Source organism: Hemicordylus capensis, chromosome 2, assembly GCF_027244095.1.
Source record: "Hemicordylus capensis ecotype Gifberg chromosome 2, rHemCap1.1.pri, whole genome shotgun sequence".
Classification (NCBI taxonomy): domain Eukaryota; kingdom Metazoa; phylum Chordata; class Lepidosauria; order Squamata; family Cordylidae; genus Hemicordylus; species Hemicordylus capensis.
In genome coordinates, this window is record NC_069658.1 from 297,766,101 (window position 1) to 297,779,432 (window position 13,332).

At 45.1% G+C, this 13,332-nt stretch overlaps 1 protein-coding gene and 1 long non-coding RNA gene across 4 annotated transcripts in view; one reads left to right on the forward strand and one right to left on the reverse strand.

Annotated features, from left to right (window-relative positions):
• The window catches only part of LOC128342443 (netrin-4-like), a 124,106-nt gene that overhangs the window by 36,467 nt on the left and 74,307 nt on the right, over positions 1-13,332 (reverse strand). For all 3 annotated transcript variants that reach the window (XM_053289731.1, XM_053289732.1, XM_053289730.1), the window contains one exon: positions 10,894-11,082. In XM_053289731.1, the coding sequence (XP_053145706.1) occupies positions 10,894-11,082 (189 nt within the window). The remainder of the gene's footprint in view (positions 1-10,893; positions 11,083-13,332) is intronic.
• LOC128342447 (uncharacterized) overlaps positions 1-13,332 on the forward strand; it is a 37,592-nt gene that overhangs the window by 5,930 nt on the left and 18,330 nt on the right. The window lies entirely within an intron of this gene.

A 13,332-nucleotide genomic window follows, 5' to 3' on the forward strand; every position in this document is an offset into this window, starting at 1 on the left:
GGCTTGCCAGCTGCCAACTTTATGTTTAGATTGCCTTGTTTTTTAAAAAAAATGTTTAAAGGAGGAGTATCATATACATATAACAGGTCCATAACACTCTTTGGCATCCCTTTTCTCATGTTAAGCCAAATATGTTTGTTGTTCGTTTAATTTTTAATGTGAAATGCCTTAAATTTATAATAAAGTATGACTTTCACCAGCATTGTTGTGCTCGAGGGTTGCCATTTGATGAAGAGATCAGAAAATTTTATCCCAAGAACCAAGCAGGACTATATATTAGCTCAGTTTGGGGGTCATTTCTTAGTTTGAGGTCACCTGTGATGACTCCAAGAGCCTTTCTGAAAGTGACAAGGAATGAGATGGTAGACGTGTAGACCGTAGTGCTTTAGACTGCATATTTTGCAATACTCCCTGACATTAAAAACGAACAAACAAAAACCTTCCTGTATATGCTAATGTAGCATCTGAGCGACAGGGCTAAGCTAATTTTTCCAAGATCTATCCCCCTTTACGGAGGGGTTTGGGTTTGGTTTTTTTAAATGTGGGGAAGCATTAAAAAATCTTCCAACTGCGGTCTCAATCCAGAATGCTGCCACCTCGGTCTACCATGCCATAGCCATTCTGCATGATTTAGGCCTGATCTCCGGAAACAGCAGATATGGTCGAAAACTGTTTCTGGACTGTACCTCTTCAAGACTGCAGGTGGTAGTGGTGGAGGTTGTGTGTGTGAACACTTCCGCACATTGTGTAATGTTCAATATACATTAGCAAGTCAGACAAAAGGCTAGCCCAGAATAATTTGCTTGAAACCTGATTTCTTTGTAGAAGGGAGGGGGGGGGTTCTTTTAATGTAGAGTAGGCTAGCTTACAATCATGCATTCTGCACCTGCAGTCTAAATTGGTGCAATCCGGGAATAACCTTTCCATCTTATTTGCTACAATTATTTTTCAGCCCGTTAATTTAACGGACGCTAGTCTGCACCCTCAACCGCCGCCTCCTCCCACCCGGGCCCACCGCCTCCTTCGGCGCCATCCGGGGCCGGCGCCGGCCTCTCCGGCCGGGCCAACCCCCCCCGCCACCTCAGGCCTCCCACCTCAGGCCTCCCTTACCCTTTACACGGCTGGTCTGGTTCCGCGGCTGCTGCCTCCGGGCTTCCCGCAGCGGCCGCCACCGCCAACAAACCCAATCCTCCCGCCAGTCTCCTTGCGGCCACTGCTGCCACCATCGGGGCCAGTTGCCCCGCCGCGGCGGCTGCCGCCAGCGGGGCCAGCCGGCCCCCCGCGGCCACCGCCACCTTGCCCGTACTGCCGCGGCAGCCGCCGCCGCTAGCGGAGTCAGTCGCCCCGCCGCGGCTGCCGCCTCCGGCCTTCCTTCCAAAATGGCCACCTGGTGTCGGCGGTCGTGTCTCCCTCGGACTGTTCTGGGCATGCGCGAAGCGCATGCCCAGAACAGCCCAGGGAGACACGGACGCAGACCCCAATGTTCTAAAGGCACAGACACACACTTAGCCTTTTATTATAGAGGAGGATTGTATAGACTAGCTTTGCAAGAACAATTCTAAGAAGAGGGCCTTTAAGAGTACCCATTAATATAACCTCAGCTTTCATATGGTTTTTGATAATATCTCTGTTCCATAACTCCTATTCTCTGTTTTCCCTGCCTGAAACTTCTAGCAGTTCTTTAACTAGAAGCAGACAGCTAAACAAGAGATGTAGATGTAGATGTAGAGATTCCAGGCTCTCAAAAAAGGAGAGGTGGGATTTCCTGTTAACAAAGCTTTCAACTGGATTGAAAAGCAGCCTGATGTTACAGATTAGCTGAACTTTCAAAGGGTTCTGCTTTGGTCTGAAAAATGGGCTTTTGAAAATCTTCCTTTAAAAATAAAAAGGAAAATCAGAACTTCACCCAATGAAATTGACTGGCAATAGGTTATGGACAGACAAGCTTCACACAACATACAGTTGACTTCTATAATGCCCATTGGCTTAGATGGCTTTTTAAGAAGGTTAGAATTAGCTATGATGACCTCGCATGCTCACAGTCAGTACTCTATTGAAAACCAGACGCTGGGGAGCTATTGTCTTCAGGCCCTACTTATGGACTTCCCTGAAGCATCTGGATGACCACTGTTGGAAACGGAGTGCTGAAGTAGGTGCCGCTTTGGGCTCATCCGGCAAGTTTTTCTTTATATTCCCTTAGAAATAAATGCCGAGCTCAATGATCAAAACTTCAGGTAAAGTGACGTTTCACACATGCCTGATGACATAGGGAGTCCTTTCTCACGAGCAGAGAAAGGGCTCCGACGGGGCGAGGGGAGAACGCCTCGAAAAGCTTACCTCCCCTGCAGATTAGCAGGTCCTTGCCTCTGGGCAGGCGGATTGCCCACCCAGACCGTCACTGGCTGCTTCCAGTTGCTCCAAGTATTGGGGTGTCGGGACGCGTTGCCCTGTGTCGCTCCGCCCCCTGGAACTCCAATGATGCACTGTGTGAATGCGAGGTGCATTATGGGGATCCCCCCTCCCCGAGTGCTAGGCATGGTTGCTTGCAGCCATGACTGACAGACGATCGGTAAAATTTGGTTAAGGGAACGCTCGCTCCCTTAACTTCGTTTGATGGGAGGCTTCATAGGTTTGCCGCCGTGGTGCTGCCAGGATTGGCCCGATCCTGGTGGTTCAAACAAATGTTCAAAATTGGGCTGGCCTCCCTTAGCCTGGTTTTGCATGCGTGTGAATAGCCTCAGTTTTCAATATCTTGTGATACATAGCAGATATATGGTATGGGCAGGAGCAGAAGTCGTAACTGGGTGTATGAACCACGGGGTGAACATTAATAATCCAAGCTACAGTGTTTAAAGATGTACTGCTGATCAAAAGAGCAAGAATGATCAAACATTTTCTGGCAAAAGCAACAGTGAATAGGAAATAGGAAGAACTGTGAGGATATTGATTATTTGGGATTTAGGGAAATATCAATGACAGTGAGTTAAGTGGCTCGGCCAATTTGCATTCTTTGTTCTTTCCTTTTGTTTTAGTGCTGTTTAAAAGCAGACCGTCTATGTTTGACCAGCACACTGCATTCTGTACACTGCATTCCCCCTCTCCCAGTCTCTATAAGTTGATGAAGATATATCTGTGGAGGGCATAATTTAATTGGAGAATGAGCACATGAATTGGGATTCTTTAGGAGAATCATAAAGAGCATCAGACCAGCATGAGAAACTCCCTTTGACTTTGCTTGGTCCATCTGTTCTTAAATCAATGCTAGTTTCTGAGCTCGGTTCATAAATTTTCTAAACTTTTTGTAGTGGCTTGAAGAAACATGCTGATTTCCTATCCAAATTGAGATCAGCTGGGGGAAATAATCATGAAAATGTTTAACATGAGATATATTAATATGAGTTTCTAATCAAACAGGGGCTTAGCAAGGTTGTAGTGGGCCCCGAGCCAAGATTTTAAATGACCACTCCCTCACTGAAGCTCAGCTCATGAAGCAAAGAAATCTTAAATGAGGCTGAATAGGGGTAACAAAAAGCAAAAAAGGTTTTGTAAATTGTGGATGAAGCAAGTCATTTAATGGTCCTAGAGAAAGACATGCTGTTCTGGTAGCTCCAGGGCTTAACACTCACATCAGTTTCGGAAGATGAATACAACTGAAGGAAGCCCGGGCGGGTGCGTGGCTGGGGGAGCCAGTCATGGGCCTTGCCTCTTGGGGGCCTCCAGACAACTGTCTCCCCTTGCCCTATTATAGTTATGCCCCTGTAATCAAATACGTTCTTTGAAAATAGTGCTTTCTATATATGGGGTGTGTGTGTGTGTGCACGCGCGTGCGTGCGTGCGTGCGTGTGTTCTGCCAATTTGCAAAACTAATTGTGTAGCTAGTAGTGCAGTGGGGAAATGACTTATTTAATTTAATTTAATTTAATTATTTACATTTATATCCTGCTCTTCCTCCAAGGAGACCAGAGTGGTGTACTACATACTTGAGTTTCTCCTCACAACAACCCTGTGAAGTAGGTTAGGCTGAGGGAGAAGTGACTGGCCTGGAGTCACCCAGCAAGTATCATGGCTGAATGGGGATTTGAACTTGGGTCTCCCTGGTCCTAGTCCAGCACTCTAGCCACTATACCACGCTGACTTGACTAGCAAGTCAGAGGTTGCCGGATCGAATCCCCACCGGTATGTTTCCCAGACTATGGGAAACATCTATATCGGGCAGCAGTGATATAGGAAGATGCTGAAAGGCATCATCTCATATTGCATGGGAGATGGCAGTGGTGAACCCCTCCTGTATTCTACCAAAGAAAACTACAGGGCTCTGTGGGCACCAGGAGTCAACACCAACTCGATGGCACACTTTACCTTTAGTAATTAGACCATTATTAGATCTCAAAATAGGCAGTGAGTGATACCTATTCTATTAAAAGAATAGCAGAAGCAGAAAAGGAATATATTGAACAACTGGCAACTGGCCTTTTACCACCAGTGGTCCCTAAAATGTTTTCTTCCACTTCTCATAACCTAGACTGCCATTCTCACTCATGACACACATTGGCAAGCCTGTAGGGTTTGTAGAACACGTTTTCTCTGAAACATTGTATTGTCCCTCAACAAAGGCCACACAAATGTGAAGCTCCAGTGCCTTTTGTTAAAATAAAATAAAATAAAATAAAATAAAATAAAATAAAATAAAATAAAATAAAAAACACTCTGGGAGGCCATTCCTACTCTTTATCCAATACTCTGGTGCCAGTGATCTCAGTTCTATATTTCTTCATAATTCTCAGGGCTTTGGTAGAAACATGCCAGTGGGGATGTGGCGCAGCGAGGAAATGGCTTGACTAGCAAGCCAGAGGTTGCCGGTTCAAATCCTCACTGGTATATTTCCCAGAGTATGGGAGACATCTATATCAGGCAGCAGCGATACAGAAAGATGCTGAAAAGCATCATCATCTCATACTGTGTGGGAGGAGACAATGGTAAACGCCTCCTGTATTCTACCAAAGACAGCCACAGGGCTCTGTGGTCGCCAGGAGTTGACACCGATTCGACGGCACACTTTAGCTTTACTTTACTCTGTACATAAACTGTATGTGAGTTGATCATAATGTGTGAATAAGGCTAATGAATGCTGACTAAAGGGCAATCAATAGAATTGTACACACTTTATGTTGGCATGCAGTCAATATGTGTACAAGGGGGAGAGAGCTTGCATCTGCAGGCTCTATGTCCCCCACATACATTCAGATGAACAAGTGTACACATCAATGTTCAGAGGCTCTGTTTCTCATATCAGGAACTCTTGAGGCATGCTGTTTGCATGAGTGTAGGCTCTGTCATAAACTTTTCTGAATGTGCATTGTGAAGAACAGATCCTATGGGTACAATCTCACTCCCTTCATTATGGACATTGACAGTTCACCAATGTGGTGTGTGTACAGTCCTATTGTCATCTCAGAATTATACAATTGCATCTATCTGCCAAGGTGGAGGTTAAAACTATTGTTCTACCTGGAAATCTTTGTGCCAAGAGAGGGCGGAGAATGGCATGTTTGAAAATGGCCACAGAAAACTGAAGAAGTTTGAGTTCTTGGAGTGCCCAGACTTCCAGATCATGGGGAGAAACTCCTAGACTCAGCGTTTGCCTCTGCAAACACATGCTGTATTTGGGAAGGGTAGGGGCTATGATGATGGAATGAGTTGGCCCGTACAATTGTCAGAAATTTAAAACTTAAATGTGAAATTTTACTTCAAAATTTGAATGCTTTAGACTTGTTGGCACCTCTTGCCTGTTTTGATTCTGGCTGGTGGCAAATGATGAAATCTTACTAACTACTAAACTATTAACTACTAAATCCAATTGCTTATGTCAAATACTCTTGCATTTCAAATTCTGTCAAGAACAAAATACGATGTTGAATGCTAGCTATCAAATACTGTCAAATACTCAATACTATTATAGATCAGCTATCAACCACTAAAATAAAATATCATCAGATATCAAATACATATTTTACATATTCTGCAAATATTCAGAAAATATTCAGAGAATATTCAGGGAACATCCAATGGCAACATTCACAGAGATGAATGCTGAAGAGAATTTTCAGGAGTACATTTGTCTCAGCTCTAGTTGAGAGGAAGGTGGTCATGCCAGACAAAAGAACCATAGGGAGGTCCAATTTCATCCATGTAGACTGCTCTAAGGTTTCCACATGTTGATTCTGTAGGAAATAATGGTTTTACCTCTCTGCTGCTCTCTAAGTGAATATCCAATAATGCACCATTCTGGTTACAGTGCCTTTGCCCTACTGTCAGACTCCAGAACTTGGACACAAAATCTTTCAGCTTCCCTAAGACCAGAAATCTAATCTTGTGGAACGGTGACTTTACAAAGCTTTGCTTTTACCAAGACTTCTCAGAGTAGGAGAAAGGAGTCACAAGAGAAATCCTTGGGTGTCATGCAACATGGTCGGGCACACCAATAGGTTAGCTAGGCAGCTTCTCATTCACTGTGCTTTCATGAAAGGTTAAAAATGGGTGAACAGGGGGCCATGGAGGCTGAGCCAGCACTAGCATTCAGAAAAGGCAAACACAAAAGAGCAGAAACAGAGGAAGTGTTGTGAGCAGGCCGTTCAAACAATATCAGAGCCTGGCAACTGCAGCGTAAAAATCATATGTAACCCGAGTTGAGAGGAAACCTTGATCAGGCCTATCAAAGCAGCAGCAGAACATTCAGAGAAGCAGGGCTGTTATCCTATTAAAGGAATGTTAGGGCAAAGGCAGATGTAATAACAAAAAGGAGCCCAGTTTCATAACTGAAATGATAAATATGCATGTGTGCAAATCAAACATTGGGGCAGCCATCAGTCTTGCTCCGCCTTCTCATGATTCAGGTGGACTAAACATGTCTCCTAAGTGCTTGCAGGAACATCAGTGCATTACATGCATAGAATCATAGAATGTCAGAGCCAGGAGGAACCATGGGGGCCTTCTAGTCTAAGCCCCTGTGAACAGATGGCTGCCTAGCTTCTCTTTGAAAGTGTCTAGTGAAGGAGTCTACCACTGCCTGAAGCAGACTGTTCCACTGTCCAACAACTCATACTGTTAGGATATTTTTCCTAATCCTTAGTTTAAATCTGCTTCCTTGTAATTTCAACTCACTGGTAGGGATGTGCAAACCAATTTGGTGTTGAACCCATTCAACATCGAACAGGGCTGGTTTGGTGGTTCGATCCCAAACTGGCACCTGTTTGGCCCAATCACAGACCAAAAAGCCTCCGGTTTGGGGGGTTCATTATTTTAATTTTAAAAAACTTTAAAAAAAGAAAAGAAATATAACTTGCCGCTGCTGCTCTGGGGGCTTTTCCATGGCTGTGGGAGTTTGTATGTGTCTCCAGAGGTTCCCCCTCCCTTTGCCGGCCTTGATTTATTTACAAATAGCTCAGTTCGGGCAGTCCTTGGCCCGTTCTGAGCCTCACCGCCATGGCAATGGCCATTTGGAGGTCACCACGCATGCCCAATGGGCCTCCACATGGCCCACTGGGCATGCACGGCAACCTCCAAAATGGCCACAGCCATGGATGTGAGGCATGGAACAGGCCAAGGACTGCCCAAACTTGGCTATTTGTAAATAAATCAAGGCCGGCAAAGGGAGGGGGAACCTCTGGATACCCACCCGGAGGCCTTGGATAAGCCCCTGGAGCAGTAGTGAGTTATATTTCTTGGGGGGGGGGGTTAATTTTTTTTAAAATCGCAAACAACCCCAACCAAATTGGGGTGTGTGTGTTGGGGGTGCACAAAACCGAACACGCCCGGTCCATTTTGAGTCCGGTCCATATTTGAATCAAACTGGGCAACCCAGCTTTGTGCACACCCCTACCCATTGATTCTAGTCTGGCCCTCAGAAGCAACAGAGAACAAGTCTGCTTCTTCAAAGTGACAGCCTCTGTGGTCTTTGAAGATGGCTGTCATATCTCTCCCTTGTCTTATCTTCTCCAGGCTAAATCTACCCAGCAACTTTGACCATTCCTCATAGGACTTGGTTCCCAAACCCTTCACCTTCTTGGTTGTCCTCCTCTCTACCCATTCCAGTTTATCCATTCATTTGTTGCCTTATTGGCTTTCATAAAAGGAAACATTTTTTCTTAAGAACAAAACAGGTCTGGTGAATGGAGGGATGTTTCTTGGTGACATCACCAAGCAAACTTGTAGAACCCAAAACCAGCATCACTCCTCCCAGAAATTGGAGCCACACAATTTTGTGGAGGTTTGTAGCATGGCTTCCTTCCACCTAGAGGGGATTCCTGATGTTACCCAAGCTCACCATGTTGCCTCACCATGGCATGCAGTCCTGAATTGCTACTGCACAATGGCAATTCCTTTCTGAAGCGTTACTATTTTATTTATTTGAAAGACTTCTATGCTTCAGCAAAATGCTTCCAAAGATAGCTGAAAATTTAAAGTTGAATTAATCAAATATTAAACATGGTGAAACAATAAGAGCTGTCAGATGAGTGATAGAAATAGATAAATTGCAAGAATTAAATAAATCACCCATTGAAAGTTTGGCAGAATAAAACTGCCTTCATCTGATGTCAAAAATTTAGTCATTAGCCACCAAGTGTCTTTCTCTGAGAAGAGTGGCTGACATACAGAGCAAGGATGCACTGGTGCAGTGACAGAGCAGCTTAACAGCAGCTTAACTTCCCAACTAAACTGCAGCAGGGAAGGGACAATTTTTGATGACTTCCCCTTCCCCAAAAAGCCCGGTGTGCCACCCAGGGTTGCATAGCCCTATGCAACCTGGAAGGAAACTGATTATCCAGACCCATTTCAAACTGGCTTTAGAGCATACTATGGGGTTGAGTTTGCTTTGGCTGGCCTGATGGATGACCTCTACTGGGGAATCAATGGAGGGAGTGTGACTCAGTTGGTTCTTCTGGATCTCTTGGCAGCGTTTGATACCATTGACCATGGTATCCTTCTGGATCACCTGGGGGAGTTGGGGATTGGAAGCACTGCTTTGCAGTGGTTCCGCTCCTATCTCTCAGGCAGATTCCAGATGGTGAAGCTTGGTGATGGTTGCTCTTCGAAATGGGAGCTATTATATGGAGTCCCTCAGGGCTCCATTCTGTCACCAATGCTGTTTAACACCTACATGAAACTGCTGGGTGATGTCATCAGGAGATTTGGTGCAGGGTGTTACAAGTACGCTGATGACACCCAAATCTATTTCTCCTTATCATCATCATCATCACCACCACTACCACCATGAAATGGCATTCATTCCCTAAATGCCTGCCTACAAGCAGTAATGGGCTGGATGATGGACAACAAATTGAAGTTGAATCCAAGCAAGATGGAGGTGCTCATTGTGGGGAATTTGAATTTGAGGGATGAATTAGATCCTGGACCCTGTCCTGGATGGGGTTACACTCCCCCAGAAGGAATAGGTACGCAGCCTGGGAGTGCTCTTGGATCCAGGCCTCACCCTGGTATCCCAGATGGAGGCTATGGCCAGGAGTGCTTTCCATCAGCTTCGGCTGATTCACCAACTACATCTATTCCTTGAATAGAACAATCTTAGAACAGTGGTGCATGATCAGCTGGCAACCTCCAGACTTGACTATTGCAATGCACTCTCTATGTGGGGCTGCCTTTGTACGTAATTTGGAAACTTCAGTTAGTTCAAAATGCGGCAGCCAGACTGGTCTCTGGGGTAACCTGGAGAGACTATTGACTACCAATATGTTTCCAGGCAAAATACAAAGTGCTGTTTACTACCTTTAGATACCTGAACGTCTTAGGTCCGGGTTACCTTAGAGAGTGCCTTCTTCTGTATGATCCCCACTGCATATTGAGGTCATTCGGAGAGGTCTGTCTCCATTTACCACCGGCGTGTCTGGTGGAGACTCAGAGCCGGGCCTTCTCTGTAGCTGCTCCTGGCCTATGGAATGCACTCCAGGCAGATATCTGTAGTCTAGACTCATTGTTAGCCTTCAAGAGAGCCCTAAAGACTTACTTGTTTGGCCTGGCCTTCTAGGGTTTTTAAATTGTTTTAAAGTGTTTTTAATTGGTTTTAAATGGCTCTGAATTGTTTTAGATTTTTTAAAATATTGTTTTAACCTGTTTGTTCTAAATGCTGTTTGTTGTAGTATTTTACCTGTTGTGCAGTGCCTAGAGCCTTTGGATGGGGCAGTATAGAAGTGTAAATAAATATAAATATAAATAAACACATTAAATATATTCAGGTGGCACAGAGGGCATCCTGGGAAGGGGAGGGTGTCAACAATTGTTGCTACACTGCACCAGTGCAGTTAGTTGGAAAATTCTGTTAGGCTGCTCTCTCACTGGATTGGTGCTTCCTTGCTCTGTATGTCAGCCTGTATTCCAAGATTGGGGAGTCACCACTGAAAAGGCCCTATCTCTAAAGGCAGCAGCACTCAACAGGGCCTCTGACATGGACGTTGAAGGGCAGTCATATTTATATGGAAATAACCGGTCATTGGGAACATTTCACAAAAGGGAACACAAACCTTTCTCCTCAAGGGTGTTCTTATCTCAGGAGATAGGTATGACATGTAAAAGCCTTTGCATCCAAGTTCTGAAGCATGAGAGTACTGCAAAGACACTTTAATCACCATGATGTGTAACATTGGCTATTTACTAAGGAAAACACCTGTAGAGATCCTAGAACATTAAACCTGGATAAAATGTAGTCTTAATTTTTACACTGGAAAAACAATTGGTATATTTAAAAATTAACAAATGTGTGTATGAAGTAAGCACATCACTTTTGAATGGGCTTGAATGGGCACATCTTATTTCTCCAGTCTGTGAGCACTTTTTCTCTCCATGCATTTCTCTGTATTATATGAAGCTAAAAGGACTTACGTTTGCAAATCTCTGGGGAGGACATAGGTTTTCCTCTGTCTTTATAAAAACCAGGCCTGCACCTTTGACACCGGGAGCCCTCTGTGTTGTGCTTGCAGTTGTCACAGATGCCGCCACTCTTCTTTCCTGATGCCAGCCAGGTGCTCAGGTCAAAATGGCAGCTATCGGCGTGGTTGTGACAGCGGCACTCTTTCCGGGAGCAGGAGATTGAGGGAGGGAGGGAGGAGGAGAAGAGCAATGTTTTTATTTATATACCAAATATAATTTGTAGTGGACTTTTTGTCATGCATACATTTAGTCTTAACATTTCTCTTCTTTCTGCTGTCTTAGTAAGAGCAAAGCAGCACAGGGAAGCTGAGTTTTAAAAAACCTAATGAGAAGAGTGGCTTATTCCTTCTAAACATCCAAACCAGGTTTAAACATGCAAAACTTATGCAACAATGGGAAGCATACTGGTAATACTTGCTGCCCTGAAACTCATGTTCATTTGCATTACAAATTGCTATACAGGAGACCCTCGTTATCTGCGGTTTTGTGAATTGCGGTTTCATGTATCCGTGGATGGGTCTTAGAGACCCAGTTTCTTTATCCATGGCAATTTTTGCCTATCCGTGGTTTCTGAGTGGCTGGAAATGATTTCTGATGTCATTTCCGGCTGCCATTTTGAAGTGCTGAGCCATTTTGTGGCTCTTTTTAATTTAAAAAAAGAAATTAAAATGAAAAATAAGAGGATTTGGGGGCATACCTGGAGAATAAGGTACTATGCTTTTCTACCCTTATTTCTGCACCCTCCCTGCTTTTTTAACAGTTATTTTAAGCTCAAGGGACCTAATTCGTTAACCTAATAGGGTTAAAGTCTCTTTATTCACGGTTTTGCCTGTTTGTCTTTTCAGTCTGAAATCCAGACTACCCTCCTTTTTTCCTGGAACCTTGAATCTGCCCCATCATCCTGACAGGTGTGGGACAAAAAAGCATGGGATTTGAAGAGAGAGCCAGGAAGACATTTAGAAGCATGGACGGCCTAGTAGATATTATAAACACTTCTCTGAGGGAGGGCAGGATGCCTTTCTGTCCTAAGGATGCACTGATTAGACCTCTTCTGAAGAAGCCTGCATTGGATCTCAGAATTAGACCTGTCTCCAACCTTCCATGGTTTGGCAGGGTAATTGAGAGGGCAGTGACCTCCCAGCTGCAGACAGCCTTGGAGGAAACTGATCATTTTGACCCATTTCAAACTGGTTTTCAGGTAGGCTATGGGGTGGAGACTGCCTTGGTTGGCCTGATGGATTAACTCCAACTAGGAACTGACATACGAAGTGTGACTTTGTTGATCCTTTTGGATCTCTTCATGGCTTTTGAGTCTATCGACCATAGTATCTTTCTGATTCGTCTGAGAGTGTTGGACGTGGGGAGCACTGCCAGAGATGCACCTAGGTAATTTTGGATCCTGGACCTAAACACTTTTGGAGGCCCCCCTCCCCTGCAAATTAAGCATCATCATGCTCTGCCGGGTGACCACACCATCCAAGACAGACTAAAGAGGATTTGGAGGCCCCCAGGGGCTGTGGAGGCCCTGGACTTCGGCCCCAAAGTCCAGGGCTAAGAGTGCCTCTGGGCACTGCTTTGTAGTGGTTCTGCTTCTATCCCTCAGACAGATTCCAGATGGCGTCATTTGGAAACTGTTCCTCTTCAAAATGAGAACTTTTTTATGCAATGCTTTTTTAATATCTTCATGAAACTCCTGGGAAAGATTATCAAGAGATTTGCTGTAGGGTGTTATCAGTATTCTGATGACACCAAAATCTATTTCTCCATGTTAAATTCATCAGGAAAAGGCATAAATGCCTGCCTGGAGGCAGTGATGGGCTGGATGAGGGATAACAAACTGAATCCAGATAAGATGGAAATACTTATTGTGCGGGGTCAGAACCCAGGAGACAGTTTTGATCTGCCAGTTCTGAAAAGGGTTATACTCCCCAAGAAGGAACAGGTACACAGTCTGGGAGTACTTCAGGTAGGGTTGCCAACATTGTGTTTCCTGAATCTGGGACAAAGGCGGGGGGGTGTCTCAGGGGCGGGGCCATCTCAGGGGGTGGGGCTTGGAACTCTATACTTTCCTCACATGGGGCCAAGCAACCCTGCTGAGGTGCAAGGGTGAGGCAGTTCAGGAGAAGAGGTGCCAGCAGCTGGGCAGCAGGAGCCATGTTGTTTGCCCACCTCCGTCACTGTCTCAGTCACTCCTTCGGGCAGGCAGGTGGATGGGCAGGCAGGAGCTGGGAGGCAGGCAGACAGGCACAGATGGTGCCCCCTCCCCCAAAATACACCCTGATCCGCCCCATGGCTGCTCTGTGCTCCCTTCCCCCTCCTTTCCCCGGCGTCGTGAGTTGGTGAGACAGCTTCTTGGCTGGGATTTATTTTATTTATTTATTTATCATTTTT